Genomic DNA, 17,646 nt, shown 5'->3' with positions numbered 1-17,646 from the left:
CTTTTTTAATTCTTACTTTTACTACTCCTTTATCATTTTAATCATGGATGCCTATGAAATATGTTGTCTCTAGCTTTTCTTTTTCTGCATCCATTCTACATTTATTTTCCTAACAATCAGACAACCACCTTGACAATATATTCCCCAAATTGCTTAAGGCTTATATTGTGAATTGTCTACTGGGTACTTTACCAATAAAGTAACAATTCTCACTCAAAACACTATCCTCTTCACAACCTTTGTGTCACTGAACTGCACTTACATGAACAATTAATTTCATTTCCTCTTGCTCTTTATCATTTTCCAAATACCGTATCTTCATATTCATATCACACCTCATAATTAATAAAGCTTAGTTGATTTTCTTTTTCATAATCACTTGTAAAGACCACTAGACTAGATTTAACTGTCCTAAACACAGCTTTCGTGCAGTTAATACAGATCATGATGTTTTGGAGCGAACTGCTTAAACCACATTTGGTTGTCTATTTTCGCACAACAAAAGAATGAAGCTAAACTTCATGACTTTTAAAATCCTTTTTGTTACTTTATCCCTTTAAATCTCTAACTTGTCATTATCACTCACTTTTACTATCCAAAAACAATCCTTTCCAAAAAGTAAAAAAGGATTATCGAAAAAGTATTAATATTTTTATAGGGCTATGTGCCAGACACTCTTTTAAGCGACACACACTTTATTTAATCCCTACAACCCCATAAAGGAGCTACTATTATCCTCATTTACAGAAGAAACGGGAGGCAAACGAGTATAAATAGCTTACTCCAAGGTCACAAAGTCAGTAAATGACTCAGAGTATTCTGAACCCTAACACGTGACTCCCAAGAGTCCATGCTCATAACCGCCATACTAAACTACTTCTCTATAACCTATCTTTTTGCCCATCAATCCAGAAGAAACCTTGATCCATGCATACTAAGCATTGTAAAGCCCAAAACCAAGATGTGTTCATTTTTCTGGCATCGATCTCCGCCATTACCGAGTCCAAAATTATTTTCTTCATGTTTTTGAACACTTACTGTCCATCCCATAGAACTTACAGTGTTTGTATTTTTATAATACATTCTTTTTGTTTTTAAGTAATCTCTACACCCAATGTAGTGCTTGAACTTACAACCTGAGATCAATAGTTGCATGCTCTACTGACTGAATCAGCCAGGAACCCCTCTGAGACATTCTTTAAGCATCTTTTGTACATCTATATTTGTCTTTCTCCATAACAGAAACAGTGTCAAACTTCTTTTGTATCCCATTCATAGCATGGCAAACATTAAGGAGAATTTTCCTAAGAAATTCTAATGGTTATTAGTAACTTAAGATGCTCCCTTACGCCCTATAGTAAAAGAATGCAGTAAAGCACTAGTTCCTCATTTATAAGAAAGCACAATCAAGACTCTATACATTTTTTGTACTACCACCAGGAAACTTTTCTACAGGAAAAATTTCCAAATTTGGCCATGTATCAGAATCACCTGGAACATCCTTCTAAAATTAGATGCTGGGCCCTGTTCCAGACATTCTGAATCAGAGCTGTGTGGTATGTGTAGAGGTGGAAAGCATTCAAGTAGTACACATTTAAAACTCCCTAAGTGATTGTCAGTCTAAGAGTTGGATTTGTAAATTTCTACTCTAAAGTGGGGGATGCATACAATTCATATTTACCTCACCAGGGTTGAGTAAAGTAAGCCCTTATTAAATACTGAATTCCCATTAACTATGTCCTTCAAGTAATTCTATAACCCTCCACCAACCCTAACATCGTTATCTGCAAGTAATACTACCCGTTTATTTATCCACCCCCAAATATAAGGTTCTGAACACTTATAAATGTGTATTTAATTGGGTTATTTTTCACTGCTGGAGAATCTTTTCTATGTTATATGTACCCATTATATGATGAAACCTATAATCTTAGACTAGAAATTGGCATTTTTCCGTATAGCCATTACAGGAACGTGTGCATTAATGTCTTATTTAACTAAGAGGGCCTTTGTATAAATTGAGGCTGGTTATCTATTTATGTATTTGGTTTCTTAAAACTGTTGTGTGTGTGTGTTTTAAAGATTTTATTTATTCATTTGAGAGAGAGCACAAGCGGGGTCAGGGATAGGGAGAAGCAGGCTCCCTGCTGAGCAGGAAGCCCCACATGGGGTTCAATCCCAGGACCCGAGGATCACAACCTGAGCCAAAGGCAGATGCCCAACCAACTGAACCACCCAGGCGTCCCTATCTATTTATTTTTTAAGTAAGCTCTATGTCCAATGTGGGGCTTGAACTCACTGCGTGGAGATCAAGATTCACATGCTCTACTGACTGAGCCAGCCATGCACCCCTAGAAATTGAGGTTTAAAGCATACTCACACCAATCTTTTCTTCTATAAGTTGCCGCGCATAGTCTATTTGCTGTGGAGTGCCACGAATTGTAAATAGTTTCATATTAGGATCTGCATTAGGTGGAGGATTTCTCTGAAGTTCTATTCTTGCACCAGACTGCTGGCTTATGCTTTTTATGGTTTCACCTCCTAAAATCAAAACACATTAATTTCTCTAAAGATTCAAAGGATACAAAAGGAACTATCCAAAAGAAAATGGTCACAACTAAAAGGGCCATTAAAAAAAAGTTTTGAGCAGTATCCCATCTGCCAATATTCTTTTGGGATTTCCCATTTATTCTACACTTTAAATCAAGTTATATAAAGCATTCATGCTTCTCCTAAAACACATTCAAGTTTTAAGACATAAATTAGTATGCCTACACCCAACCTTAAAATGAATAACAAAAAAACTCTAACTTATCAAAATATTTGGCTCAAATAAATTGCTTTTACAAGTAACATAAACTAACACACAAAAAAAATTCTAAATTTTAAGAAGATATGAGTCAGGAAAATTTTCTTACAACATTAATTAAAACTGTTGGTCCCCTCTCTAGAAGCCAGTGTGATTCAAATCCCATTTTTATTTTATATATAAGGCCCTTCATTTATGTTTTTGTTACAAATCAACGGAAAAATCACTGCTATTGGTTTACAACAGAAATAGCATACAGAAAAATCAGGCCTTGTGTTGAATTTTTACCCACACATCAAAACATTAAAGAGTTTAAAATACATTGCCTTTTCCTATTATTAATCCAGTTTTCCCAGTTGGTACAATGAAATTAAATTCCTGTAGTCCACCAGGTGGTCCCATGTTCCAGTTGCCTTGACCTCTACCTCTTCCTCGACCACCAGGTCCAGGTCCACCAGGATTACCAGCCTAAAAAAGAGAAAAACAAGGAAAGAAAGTCAGCATAAACTCTTCTTTCCATGATAAAGTCATTACATGTCTATCTTCCTCAATCTTCATTTTCCTATACCAGAAATTCAAGAGGCTGGGAGATGATGTGGCCCAAATAGTCAACAAGTAATACCCACCATTTATTCTTTTTATACTGGGATGAATAAGACAATTCACGTAGCTACCTTCCCACTCCCAAGATGTCTACCTCAAAGCAACTTAAACTTCCCAGTTATTAACAAAGTATCATCAGATTCTAATACAAAACTAAAGGGGGAGGGGGGGACCCTTTCAGACTTAAAGGAAAACATTTTTTAAATGAAAACAAAACAATGAAAATATTAACGTCTGTCAAACCTGAACACTTCGAAGAAGGTCTGTAATAATTTCTGCAGCATGTTGACATCGGTCTGGAGGTCCTGTTATTTGTGCTATTCTATCAGGTGTTGTTCCATCATCTTCAAAACCAAGAAACAAATTGGATTGAGTTAGCAACAAATGTGTGTCAAAAAAGTAACTGCTGCTAACTCATAGATAATGAAATATATGTACTCACCTGGCTTAAACTGAATTCGAACACCAGCATCATTTTGTATTTTTTTTATCATCTCTCCATTTCTTCCTATTACAATGCCAACAGCAAATCTTGGAATGGGGACCTTATACAAAGAAGACTAGGTATTAAGGAAAGTAATTTCCTGAAAATTAATCCACCTCAAACCATAAAAGTATATACAGCATTATGGTTGCATCAAATAGGGTAACAAGATATACCTTCTGTACTCTAAGGCGTTAAGTTATGGGGGGGGACACGATTGGCAGGCAGGAGGGAATCCACATGTATTTATGAATTAGTATACAACCATTTCTGAATGGGTATTTTTACTTACATCTATCCCTTCATTTCCTCCTATTCTTGACCCATACTCATTTCGAACTTCTCTGAAACCACCTTGATCACGAATTAACTCTAACACCATTTCCTTGGCTTGCTGAAGTACAAACAAAAAAACAAAACAACACCCAACTTACAAAGCATGTCTCAAAACACTATTCATATGTATTCTGCCCATTCTGCCCCCAAATCCTTCTATGTAAGATATAAACTTAAGTTTACCTGAACTTTGTATGGGTCTCCTGTAATCCTAAGAGGTTTGTCAGCACCAGTGTTCTGAGGTCCATCTTGAATCATAACCATTTTAACTCCAGCCCGCTCCTATTAATCAAAGAAATCATATGTATTAACAAAAGGGGAGTGGAAGGAAACTGGCTTCAAAACAGATGAAAAGTAATCTTAGGAAGTAATACCTGAAGTTGTTTAATAGTTTCTCCCCCCTTTCCAATAACTAATCCTGCCTTGCTAGCTGGAATCATGATTTCTTGAACTGCATTTCCTGGTCCATCACCATGGTGGAAGCCGGGGGCTGGTCTTCCTTTTTCAACAATCTGGTCCAATAACCGTTTTGCTGATCTGTTAACAAATCAGGAGTCAAACAATAAGTTATAGCATACTCAAAAGCTTATCCAAATAGAGAAATACAAAATAATTTAAGCAGGTACTTCTCCCATCCCAATTCAGGTTTAGGTGGCTTAAAGCTAATTTAAGAATTTTAATTAAGAGAAAATGCCATCAGAAACAAAGAATGAAACTATGCAATAAATTTTCTAGGTATGTAATTTGCAGTATTTTTGAGGATAGTCCTAAATTTCCAAGAAGTAGCATTCTACTTTTTTCCCCACTCTACTTCTAAAGTTATCTCAGAATTAAGCTATTTTGCCAATTAACTAAATGATGTATTTCCAATTTTAAGACGTCACTTTGGTCACTCACACATTAAAATTTATTTATCCATTCAAAAATACTTAAGAAATGTTAACTATATACCAGGTACTATTCTAGGTAATAGAGTTACAACACTGAATGAAACACACAGGGTTCCTGCTGGTATAGCTCACCTTTATTAAGTAACTAAAAACAACATGTTTGGTTAAGTGCTATAAACAAAATCAAAACAGGGTAAGGGGGACAGAATGTGTGTGCATAAAGGTATGCTATTTTATGCAAAGCAGACATAAAAGACTTTACTGATGAGACATTCGAACTAAAATGTAAAGGAAGAGGGGGAGTAACTGAAAATATCAGAGGAAAAATATTCCAAAGAGTTAAGAGAAATTGCAAAGGACTCAGATGAGAAGCATACTTGGTGTGCTGAAAGAATAGAAGCTAAATGGGGCTTGAACAGAGTTGGAAGAAGAGTGGTAAAAAACGAAGTGAGAAAGGTGTCAGATAAATCAGGCCATGATAAAGACACTGACTTTTACTCTAAGTGGTGAAGCATTAGAGGATTTGAGCAAAGTAATGATATGAACTGATTCACATTTTAAAAAGATCATATGGCTATACTATTGTTAAGAATAGATTATTGCTGAACAAGGCTAAAAAGAATGGAAACATGTTGAAATACAAAAAATTGGTCACAGACAAGGTGATAGTATAGAAGGTGGCAAGAGTCTGGAGTCCAAATAAATTATGAAGAAAAATGACCAAAGAGAGTTGCTTATGGATAAATGAAGGACAAGAAAAGATAAATGTACTTTTAAAAACAGATTTATTTATTTATTTTAGATAGAGTGCCCATGTACAGGGATGGGGGTGCCGGATGTGGCAGAGGAAGACGGAGAGTCTCAAGCAGACTCTGTGCTAAGCGCAGAGCCCGACCTCACAACCCTGAGATCAAGACCTGGGCTGAAACCAAGAGTTGGGTGCTTAACCGACGGTGCAACCAGGTGCCCCCCCCCAAAAGATAAAAGTATTAAAACAGTGTTGCCATACACTGAGATGAGAAGACAAAGCATGCTGGGAATGGGGTGGAAAACAATTATTAACAATCTAAAGTTTCAAATGTCTAGTAGACATAAGTGGAAATACTAAGTGAGCAGCTTGATAGGAGTCTAGAATTTAGAAAAAGAGCAAGGCTGAAAATAAAAATTTAGGAGTACATAAAATGTATGATATGTAAAGCTATATATTAAAGTTTATAGGGGCGCCTGGGTGGCTCAGTCGTTAAGCATCTGCCTTTGGCTCAGGTCATGATCCCAAGGTCTGGGGATCGAGCCCCGCATCGGGCTCCCTGCTCAACAGGAAGCCTGCTTCTCCCTCTCCCATTTCCCCTGCCTGTGTTCCCTCTCTCGCTGTTGCTCTCTGTCAAATAAATAAAATCTAAAAAAAAAAAGTTTATAAAAGAGTAAATAAAGTCATCTAAAGAGTACATGTAGACAGACTGTAAGAAGACTGAATTTTGTGGCACTTTCATACTGAAAGGCCAGGAAGATAAAGCTGGACAACCAAGAATGCCTGAGAAAGAGCAGCTAGGGAGGGGTATCTCTAGGAAAGTAGTTCACTGTGTCAAACAATGTTGATAGGTGGAATGATGCAGAGGCCATTTGTGATCTTGAAAAGAGCAATTTTAATGGAACCATGGGAATAAAAGTCTGATTCATACAAGTTCAAGACAAAATGAAAACAGATGCAAATGATATGGCAAAGTGAACTACCTCTTTTAAGGAGTTCTATTGTGTAAGGAGGCAGAAAAATAGAAATGTAAGGTTCAAGGATAGGTTTTGTTAAGATGGAGGGATTTTCAAGCATCTTTATATCTTGTTAGAAATTACCTAGAAAATGGGAAACTTAATAGTGCAGGAGAAAATCAGTTCTATTTAGGGGCAATGTCCTTTTTCAGCAGGAAAGAGAGGCTGGCCTCAGGCATTTGATTTCATACTTACTGGACAGATTCAGGTGTTCCAGTTAGCATACAAGACCTTTCTGGAAGGCCACCACTGTCTGCAATTAAAAAAACACCAAAAATATTTTAGGCCAAGAAAAGATTATAACATCCTTTTCAGTAGTTACTTAAAAAAAAATCCTAGTTCTCCAGTCACTCTGAAAATAGCAAAAAGAATAACGTTACCAGGAGCTATCTGTATTTTGCATCCAGATTCTTGTTGTATGCGTGAGATCTGTTCACCACCTCTGCCAATTACTAGTAAAGAAAAAAGAAAAAAATTATTTGGTAAAGACTGTAAAGTATGTTTTGATTGTTTTCAAAGCTTTAAAAATTAGGCTACTTACTAAATCCAACCATTCCATCTGGAACTTTGTATTCTTCTGTCATTACAGACCTGCTAACAAAAGACAAAAACTAACGTTTTCCTTCAAAGAAAGAGAATTTGTTTACATATAAAAGGTAATCTAATAAAAATGGACATCTAATGGCTTAAACTAGGTTTTCAGGCACATATTCATAGTCAAAATACAGCTTGAGTAGCTCAAGTCAGAATCTTAAGGTGACACACATCAAGTGAGGAGGGTATGGCAGATGAACAGTCTGAAGGCATGAACTGCAAAGGAGTTGGGGTGGAGTTCAGGGAATGTTTTTTTAACAATTATTTTCATTCACTTTACTTCTAATATGTGGCTAATTCTTCCCATCCTTCCAAATTACAAATGCATCTCACTCAAAAGGAAAAATGATCATTCTGTATCAACTTAAGTGGAGAGAAATGAATATACAAAAAAAAATATACAGACACATATTCACTATACACTAACTTGGTTGTGTTTTTACAGACCGTTCAACTAAAACTTGCAAAGTACTCTTTGAAAGGCATTTCACTATACCTTTGCTGCTGATGCATCGGTGGTAACTGTGTTCCAAAAGCTACCAAAAAATCAAATAAAATGAAAACTTTAAGTTCACACATATTTAACAATATAATCCTATCAAGCAATACTAAAATTTTTCCCATACACAGAGAAAACACCACCTTTAAGAGTAAAATTTTATGTAAAATACTTAAATAAACATTGACAGTGGGCAAGAAAAGTCAGGGAAATAGCAGGCATCTTTAACAATGACACCGAAACTGTTCCTTCTCAAGGGGCACAAGCTTAGGTTAAAAAATGGAGTTATAAAATATATTGAATATGAAAATAATTTAGCAATCAAATCTTATTACTATATACCTGGCCATAATTGAAGTGGGAGATTATGAAGACAGGAAGTAATATTTACAAAGACATTCATTCTAAAATATTCATGGCCATCAACTAACTCCAAAGACACCCAACAAAATCCAGGCACAAAACCCTGATATTAAAATCCAGTTACTTTAGCTTTTAACCCAATTTAAAATACTTACAGTCATTTTGAGGAGCAACTTTCTTAGCATCTGGTTGATCTGCAAAATTAAGAGCCTTTTAACTTTTTGCCAATAAATACAAATATAAGACTTAGCTAACCAGTGCCCAAGCAAGAATAAGTATCAATGTAAACACTTATTGAAATAGCTGAGGGTAATTGTTGATCATTTGAACGAAAAGTGCCAAAACTTATCCCAAACTCTTAGTAATCAAAAGAAACATTACATTTCTTTCATTCTTTTCATGTTTAAAAGATGCACAGACATTTAAAAAAAATTCTTTTTGATTGTATCAAATCACTGACCTTAATGTATGTTAAGCACTTTAGAATGATACAAGACAAAGTTTTTAGGTCCATTACTAGCAAAATATCACATGCTAAAGGCTAATGATGCTTCCCACTGTAGGAACTGAAGACTGGAAGAAAAACAGAACCTATCAAAATGTGAAAATTTGACATATCAAAGTTGAGTGTATCTGACAGTGACCACAAGGCTATGCAAAATAAATAAATAAAAAAATCACATTACAAGGCAATCTCAATCTAAACTATTCTATTGTTCCTAACCAAACATTTCACAGCATACGCTTCAGCAGAAAAACTCAAAGCAACTACATGACTACCTTCATCTACATCCTTTACACAGATGAATACAATGCATACCTTAGAATAGACAACCTACATCTGAAAGTACTACATTTTCCTCCCCCCTTCAAACTTAAATGATTAAACATCAGAATGTTGTGCAGCAAAAATTCAGACACATAATCCAAGAATTATTTGTGTCCATTTAAGAATTCACTGGTTTATTTCACGTTTACATACTAAACACAGGTAATAAATAAAAATTCCTGCCTTTAAAAGGAGAGGGCATTCCCTCCCAGTGTGTTGTACTGCTCGGACTTGTCCAAGAGCCATCTACACATAAAATAAAAAGAATACATTACATACAACATCTGAAGCATCATTAGCTCATTTTTTTGTATATTAAAACCTCACTATAAATGTGAAAGACACTTAAATAAAAGGAAACCAAGTACACCTGGTCAAAAGCTACAAATACATTCTATAGGCTCATTCAGAATCCTCCTTAAAAAAAAAAATTAAGTAAATAAAAGGGCAAAAAGAAAATGTATCAAAATTCATACATCTAAAACAAAAAAAAAACTTGCAGACTTCTAAGTTCAGAAGCTTCAACAATTACGTTTTTTAAAAAAATACAAAGCACTGTAAATCTGTTTTAAGCCACATTTTGAGTTAAACCTGAAACACAAAACAAGGTACTAAAACAAAAAAAGTAACATAAAAAAAGGTATAACCTGCAACACACTACAGTAGCAAGCTATAGCAACATCAACCTTTAAAGTGAAATCTGAAATAGCAAAACAATGAAAACATAGCATATAAAGATTAATTCACGTATGATGAGAAAAACCAGTGAAATGTCTTCTAAACATTTTATATTTTTGTTCTTTTCAGTATATTAACAAGATGTCTGTGCAAACTGTCAATCTGGCACAATCCTCAAAGAGAGAAAATGTTGTTTTCTACGAAGACAAAACTGGCTGATTGACTCAAAATTTTACCTACCTTGTCTAAGGTCTTCCCCCCCCCCTTTCCTCCTGAGGCCAATATAAACCTTACAATTTTAAGAACCTTATTATAAAAGTAATGTTCCAATAAAAGAACATTTGAAAAATATTGAAAATCACCTTCAACTAACCTGTGTGTAAAACAATTAAAATACTTATGACTATAACTTACCTCCATCTTCCAAAGGTCTTTTTTGTCCCCCATAACCATAGTCATTTGAATTCAGTGATGTACCAGCATCACCTCCAATTTTTGCTGCAATCTTAAAAAACAAAAGCACACCATCATTAAGGATAACATATCTACACTATTCAGTGCTATATTCCCTCATACATACATATGCTAAGTATCAAATACAAAAAAATTAATTTCAAAGAAAAACAAAAATTACAGATCAGTGTATTACTACCAATAATAACTTCAAAGTTAAAAACATAACCATCATCTGGAATTAAGCTTCTGATAAATCTCTGTAAGAACAAAGAAGTAATCAGGAATCTTCAGAATTGACTGACCAACAAATAAATAGCTTTGGGGAAAATGTGGTCCTAATTCTATCTTCTCCATGGCTCTTTCCCATGACTCTTCAAAAAATGTGTTGTAGGCACAGAGAATGTGAACACCTTATGGGATTCTAAGACTGTGTTGTCTAATAAGATAGATGCTAGCCACACATGATTATCTGGCTAGCCCGAATTAAGTGTTAAATACACAAATGGATACAGAAAACTTGAATCAGACATAAGGAGTGCAAAGCATCTCAGTTTTAGCTCGAATTAAGTGTTAAATACACAAATGGATACTGAAAACTTGAATCAAACAAAGAGTGGAAAGCATCTCAGTTTTTTTTTTTTTATATTGCACACATGTCAAAATGGTAATGTTTTGGGTATGCTGCATTAAATAAAATATATGACTTGCATCATATTTCTATCAGACAATCCTGTTCTACGGAAACATGGGGGTGGGGGAAGCCTGGAAGGCTGTACCTCTAAGAAAAGTCTCAGCTACAGATTCTTAAAGACTTTTTTAGAGTGGGACAAATAATTGCTTGCACTTAACTAAACATCATATAAAAAAATAGCAGCCTCAAGTCACAAGGCAGGACACAACCAGTGGGTTTTTACTCCATCTTTATATGGAAAGAGATATGGAACTAATATTGCTGAGTGCCAGCAATAGGCCAAACTCCATACTATATGTTTTATACTCATTTTGTCACTCAATCATCAAACAATCCTAAGAGGTGAGAATACTTAGTGAGATAGTGATCCATTTTACAGCAGAAAAAATCTCAAGAGGGAACTTAACCAGGTTACATGGTAAGTCAATGGTGGAGATGTCCCAATTTCTACATAGCTCCATGCTAATTACTCTAAGGGGGTAATCACCAAAGGTGAGTGATATGCTCATTGGAGGTTCATTAGATTATTCTGTTAATTTTGAGTATGTTTGAAATTTTCCATGTTAAAAAATTACACAGAAAATTCGAACTTCTGTTGCCTAGAATTCCCCCAAAGGGATCCTGATGTGGAACTAAACCAACTGCTTCATGCTTCATTATAATTAGAAAACTGGAAAGGATAAGTATATATTCAACGACTTGAGTCTTAAAATCCAAACATATCACTTAAAATTAAATATATATATCAGTTCCCAACTGTACCTCCTGGGGTTTCCAGATTTCCCTTTTCCTCACAAAGCATATCAGGATTAAATATTAAAATGCTTGATTTAAAAAAGGCTTTGGGGGGCACCTGGCTGTCTCAGTCGGAAGAGCATGCAACTCTTGACCTCGGTCCACATCGGGTGTAGAGATTACTTTAAAAAAAAAAAAAAAAAGGCTCAATCTAACCTTCCTTAATCATCCTTTCACTTTCTCAAAAGCCTGTTCCATGTCTTTGAGCAGCTAATTAAAATCTTATTTCTTTTCTGAAAGGTTTCATCATACCTGAAAACAACTGCTTTTCCACCCCTTAAGTTTTAAAGGCTTAACATCTGAACTGTTCCTCAGAACTTAAATACACTGCCCGGCACTGATTTTAGAGAAGAAAGCATTTCAGGCCAGACAGGATAGTAACTACTGATGATCTTAACCTGTGAATACCTTCTGCAGTTAGCTTTTATAAATGCATGAGTTTGCACAACACCACTCCCTGAACTCCAAGGAAACTCTGCATATACAAAGGATACTTATTTATACCTCCCTATTATCCATTATTCATTGAATAGTTCTAAAACTATCCAAATGAAAATGAAAGCCTGATAATTCGTTCATTCAAAAGAAATCAGTAACACCATTTTAAAATTTCAGAGAGTACAAAGACATTAGAGAAAAGCTCTTAGTAAAAATACTAACAACCTTTTTTTTTAACACTGTGCCCTCCTACAACAGAGGAATTTTTTATCATAATCAAGCTTTGCTATCCTGTCACAAAATGTAGAAACAAACAAACAAAAGCAAAAACAAAAAAACAACACCCAAAAACCCTGCTCAAGTGTTCGTTTTCAGCAGAAATTACTGGTAACTGAAAAGTCAACAATTCTATTTTATAAAATTTTCATTGCATTCAAACATAATGCAGCCTGAATCACTTTTATAATCCAGGAAGAGATTTCAAGAATAACTGAGTACTTAAAGACTAATAGCTGTTTAGAAGCTAAAGAATCAGGGCTGATACTCTTGCTTCATTTTTGTTCTACCAATCATGGAGTCGCAGCCTGATTCACTTCTATCTTCATGACGTCAGGGAGAAAAAAAGAGAGATACATTTTGCTTTTCCAGTATTTCAGAGACAAAACTGGTTTAGTGTGATCACCAAAGTCCTAACCAAAGAATGCCAACCCCACCCTTTGGAGTTACAGCTTGAAATACACAAATATAAATCTCTCAAGTGGTTCCTAAACTAGAGAAGCAATCTGGTGCCCCTGTGCTGAATTTAGCTCAGAGGGTATTTAAAAAATCTGGAAATTTCACATTAAAAAATAAGCCATTGGAATTCTCTGGAAAAATAAGCAACTTGGTCTAAATTACCAGATGGCAGAAAGAGCTAGGTAGTAATCATTTGTCCTGCATTAACAAAGAACCGTCCAGTTAAAAAAGCCAATAGCATCCCCGTTAGTATACAGCTCTCTGAGGGCAAGAGGCTGTTCTTATACCTCCTCCTTCCAAGAACACAGCATAATACGCTGGACAAAGAAAAGAAACTTAAGGTTAGATGGGGATTTTGGAAATATAATCCAGCATGCTTTTACTATAGACAAGGAAAAAGTTCAGACATTAACCTAACTTGTTTCTTCAGTCCAAGTACTCCTCCCTGTATTCCATTTATATATATCAGACAAGCAGCTACAACTGACATATGGAGGCATCTTCAAATGTAATCAGAAAGGGAAATTCAACTCAAAAGCTAAATTTAGGAATCTCAGGCTTAAGATCAATTCTGTAAAGAAACAACCAAATTATTACAGCAAGACATCTATAAAAATCATATCATTACAACAAGAGCATTGAGGCAGCTGACCTATTGGCATAAAAAGTGAGTACAAGAAATCCAGTTTGAGGACAATTTCTGTATTTAAAAATTAAGCCATCTAACATAATCAGGAAATTACAGCTTAGCCAAATAATGAAGTCCAATTTTTAATTAAAGCATGGCAACATGAAGTCTTTCAGAAGTTGTATCCATCTGTACTCACCTCAATTTCCACCCTCTTTCCCCCAACCACCATTATCCTCCAGTGACTTCATTCCTGGGTTCCTGTCATTCCAAAAACTCTCATACCTTTGCACATGCTGCTTCTTTTCTCCACTGATCAAACTTTCACTCATTCTTTAATGCCTTGCTTAAAATATCAGTCCTTTGGCAGTTAGGCACCCCACTCTTTGGTGTTGTGTACAGTGCCTGACTCACAGCAGGAACTCTATAAATGTTTACAGAACAAGTGGACAAATTAACGGTGCCCATTTTTGTCTACTCCTCTCTGAAAGTATTAATCAGATACTACTATTCATTTGCATTTGGTTCCTTGATTGTATCATCACTTCCTAGAAGGCAGAAATACAATTCACACAGTAAAAAAAAAAAATCTCTAATATCTAAGTACAATGTGCAGCACAAATTAATTTCAATACACTGGTCGAAAAAAATAATTCAGGTGAGTCTTTCAACCAATCTAATAATAACCCACTAACAGTTTATGTCATTATATATGTTTCAGTCGCTATTCCAAAAATGTTCAGAAGTAAGAAAATTCAGGTGAAAAAGTTGCAGAATTAGTATTAATGGTGACTTTTTTGTTGACTTTCTGATCATACACAAGTATAGGTAAGTTTAATTATAATGTGTTCACATTATAAAAATAAGAGCGATTTGTTACATTATTATAGAGTTTACGCAGTTTGACTCAAATGATGCTTTAATGGAACTGGAGGGTTAAAAAGGTTAACAACGTTAACTCCTAACGCAAACAAAACATACCACAAAATTAGTTTCTGATTCCCATTCGCTTAACGCTGTAATCTAAAAATGTCTAGCACCTAATATGAAAAATGTCATAACGAGAATAAAATTATTTTGCTTACATACAACTCCGTATCAACACCATACCTTTTAAGTTACAGTTATGTTAAGGGACTATCAAATTAAGAAGCCTTTAAATTTCCTGGAGTAATTTTTTTTTTTTTTTTAACAGCTTTCGTTTGGGAAAGAACTGCCTTCAGGGCAAATGAACGCACCTACGTAATACAAAGAGGTCTGGTCAGTTTACGACTCTGAACAGAGAGGCAGATTCAAACTGAAACTTCGGGTATAATGGGCCTGAAGCCATTTTGAGAAATAAGGGGAAAGGACTGGTAGAACACACTGACACGTAAATCCTGCTCTGAGGAAGGATTCCAACACGGGATACTAGTGCTCTCTTAAGTCTCTTCCTTGTAGATATGAAAGAGAATGATACCGAAAGATCAATTTCGACAGAGCTCGAATGAGCTGGAAGCTGTAAAGACTGCTCTACTGACATATCCCTCTCTTACTATGGCTCCTGAGGACAGACCCTAGTCCTCTCCCAAACTCATTACCAGAACCTTCCACACTATTGTGTAAAAACTAAGCGCGCTTTATCCCATGGAGGAGAATGTTCACTCTGAAAAAAAGAAAATGCCAAGCTAACTCCTCAAAGAAGCGCGACTGCCGCAGAAGCTACAGACCTAAAGCCATCTATGCGTAACACGCGTTGGGGTTTCTAAGTGGCTTAGACACCAAGATAAACAGAACCGAGCTCCAGCCTCCAAACTGTATTACCAACGTGGGGAACCATAAATCTCCTCACATTTCAGAGCCCGGAAGGGCACTTCTTTCCTCTTCCTCATGCGCGAAAAAGTAGCGGCCTACACAGCCAGCGGCCAATTACCATGAGCGTTCGGATCCCGCCGCGCGGTCCAGACTTACCTGCCGTGCTCTCTGCAGCGCATCTTTGAAAGCATCGTTAACTCCTCCACCACCACCGCCGCCGCCTCCACCACCAGCTGAGCCAGAAGAAGGTGGAGGCACCGTTGAGTAGTCTGCCATGTCTACGCTATAGTGGCCGCTGCCGCTTCTTCGCAGAGACCTCTTCCCTCAGCCAACTGCTAAGAAAGAAAGAAAATGGCGGCCGTCGAGCCTGTATCACATTCTTGTGCGACCATCGTGCCGTAAAGGGGCGGAGATTGAAAGGAGAAAATCTCGCGATGTTTTGAAGCAACGAACTGGTGTGGGGATGGGGCTGAAAAACAAGGAGAAGCAGAAGGATGTTGCGAGACTTGTGTTTAAGATATCGCGAGAGTGGGATTTATTTTGGCGCCTCCTCTACGCTCATTCTCTTGTTGAAGCTGTGTTGCTTGTACTTCCGGGGTGGTGGGTGAGACTAGCGCGGTGACCCCGGTTGGCTTGCGTTTTTTAAGACCTGAAGAAAGAGTAGTTGTTTTTTATTGGTTGCAGACTCGGGGCGGGACGGTGGGTGAATTTTGCGCCAAGGGTCATTCTGTGTATCCATAGGAAAGGGAGTCACGTCGACAGGCGTAAGGGCGACGCTACAGTATCTCGAGAGCGCCGCCGCTAGGAGTGTCCCCGGTAGAAGTGCTCCCGGGACGCCAAGCGGAGATGTTTCCGAAAACGTCCGCCCGGTCTGGCGGGATCTCGTCCTGATTTTCAGGGTAGTAAAGTGTCCCTGTATTTTACTTATAGATTGGCAGATTTGTTTTATCACAAGTGGGGATGAATTCAGGTTAGAGGCCTCTTAGTTCTCGAGCTGATTTCGGTATTTTTGTGTGATGTCGATGAGGCTGTGAAATCACGACTGCCCTTGCCTCTTAAAAACGTGATTGTTCGTAAAATTCCGTTGTAACTACACTTAATAACCTAATACTGTATTTGTCCAGGGCCAGTTTTATTGAGGTCATCTTATAATTAACAACAACATCCATCTCTTGACCAAAATTGACTGTGGCTTCCTAAAAGTAGTTTACCCCAGCCCCTGCCTATGAGAACCCAAATGTAATGTTCTGAATTGTCATCGCGGGACTGGATAACTTTTTAAGTGTGTGTATTTTCTGTTATCTAAGTGAACTTTACCAGTTTGGGCATTTTATGTTTTGTGAATTAGGGCTAAAAAAGTACTTTTCCCATTGCTAGTTTTAAGAGTAATTGGAAGAAATGTGTGTTGCGGTCTTGCTGGTAATTAATGTGTCCGCTTGTTCAGGGCCCTAAGTAGGTCAGATAACTAGACAGATACATGCATATAGCTACAAGTGGGCGGTCATTTTCCTCCAACGAAGCTTTTCCTACCGTCTTAACCATTAATAGCTCTGATTATCTTCTTCAGTGTTCATACCTATCCCTTTAGATTTGGAGGGGTGAGGATTTGTATTTGGAAAAGCAGCAAATGTATTGGACTACAGATTTAAGTATAACTGGAAAAAAAAGACTAAAAGCATTGTTGGGGGTATTGCTAAACAAAAATTTTTCAGTTATGTTTTGAGAAAGTTTGTCTAACAAATGACATTTATTAATCAATTGATTTTTTCGTATTTTATTAATTGGACATATACCAGTCCTTCTGATCAACGTAATGTTAACCACAGAGTGATATAATATACCTCCAAACAAACTTTATTTCTATTTTCGTTGTGTCTAAATATTCAAAGTAAGGCCCTTCATCTGTAGTTTATTTGTAGACTGTCCTGGAACCAGGACATTGAGAACCACTGGTCAGCCTTCATTCCTGCCCCTTCCTCTCCATTGGGAAGACCTCTCTACCATACTTTCGTGGTATATTCCAAATTCTATTAATTTTCATTTCTACTACTCCCAAGTTACCATCACCTCAGTCCTGGACTGTAATAGTATTCTACTTGGTTTTTCTGCTTCCACCTTTAAATCTCTACAATTTGCTTTTTTAAAATTATGAAATTATAAAAATATGTAATATACATGTTAAGTTCTCAAAAGTAACAAGGATCCATTACCAGTACTTTTGAAGTTCAAGCCTCTACCTGATTATATTACAGTTGTTTGT

General features: G+C 36.5%; 2 protein-coding genes and 1 long non-coding RNA gene across 30 annotated transcripts in view; 1 reads left to right on the top strand and 2 right to left on the bottom strand.

The window, feature by feature from the left end:
- FUBP1 (far upstream element binding protein 1) overlaps positions 1-16,180 on the bottom strand; it is a 32,893-nt gene extending 16,713 nt beyond the window's left edge. For 6 of the 28 annotated variants that reach the window (XR_010410889.1, XR_010410890.1, XM_045897341.3 and 3 more), the window contains exons 1-15: positions 15,543-15,788; positions 10,264-10,354; positions 9,355-9,417; positions 8,498-8,536; positions 7,977-8,016; positions 7,428-7,480; positions 7,267-7,338; positions 7,082-7,139; positions 4,607-4,769; positions 4,416-4,514; positions 4,189-4,290; positions 3,855-3,957; positions 3,656-3,756; positions 3,136-3,277; positions 2,381-2,541 (exon numbers count right to left, since the gene is read on the bottom strand). Coding sequence is in view for 24 of the 28 variants with exons in the window: in XM_045897341.3 (XP_045753297.1) it covers positions 2,381-2,541; positions 3,136-3,277; positions 3,656-3,756; positions 3,855-3,957; positions 4,189-4,290; positions 4,416-4,514; positions 4,607-4,769; positions 7,082-7,139; positions 7,267-7,338; positions 7,428-7,480; positions 7,977-8,016; positions 8,498-8,536; positions 9,355-9,417; positions 10,264-10,354; positions 15,543-15,662 (1,407 nt within the window). In the remaining 4 variants the exon portion in view is untranslated. Of the gene's footprint in view, positions 1-2,380; positions 2,542-3,135; positions 3,278-3,655; positions 3,757-3,854; positions 3,958-4,188; positions 4,291-4,415; positions 4,515-4,606; positions 4,770-7,081; positions 7,140-7,266; positions 7,339-7,427; positions 7,481-7,976; positions 8,017-8,497; positions 8,537-9,354; positions 9,418-10,263; positions 10,355-15,542 lie in introns of all 28 variants that reach the window. The other 22 variants (XR_010410892.1, XM_045897345.2, XM_045897351.2 and 19 more) reach the window with 14 other exon arrangements.
- On the bottom strand, positions 11,269-15,535 carry LOC135364159 (uncharacterized). The gene is made up of 2 exons (XR_010410893.1): positions 13,792-15,535; positions 11,269-11,913 (listed from the first exon to the last, which is right to left on the bottom strand). It is a non-coding gene; the product is annotated as an uncharacterized LOC135364159 (long non-coding RNA).
- Positions 16,146-17,646, top strand: part of DNAJB4 (DnaJ heat shock protein family (Hsp40) member B4) — a 44,252-nt gene continuing 42,751 nt past the window's right edge. The window contains exon 1 of the mRNA XM_064588955.1: positions 16,146-16,285. The gene's annotated coding sequence lies outside the window, so the exon portion shown is untranslated. The remainder of the gene's footprint in view (positions 16,286-17,646) is intronic.

The sequence above is a fragment of the Mirounga angustirostris genome, unplaced genomic scaffold, assembly GCF_029215605.1.
Source record: "Mirounga angustirostris isolate CCGP_5_RB_7025 unplaced genomic scaffold, mMirAng1.0.hap1 SCAF_4, whole genome shotgun sequence".
Classification (NCBI taxonomy): Eukaryota; Metazoa; Chordata; class Mammalia; order Carnivora; family Phocidae; genus Mirounga; species Mirounga angustirostris.
The sequence above is the reverse complement of the archived record's forward strand: the minus strand, read 5'-3'. Positions and strand labels throughout refer to the sequence as shown.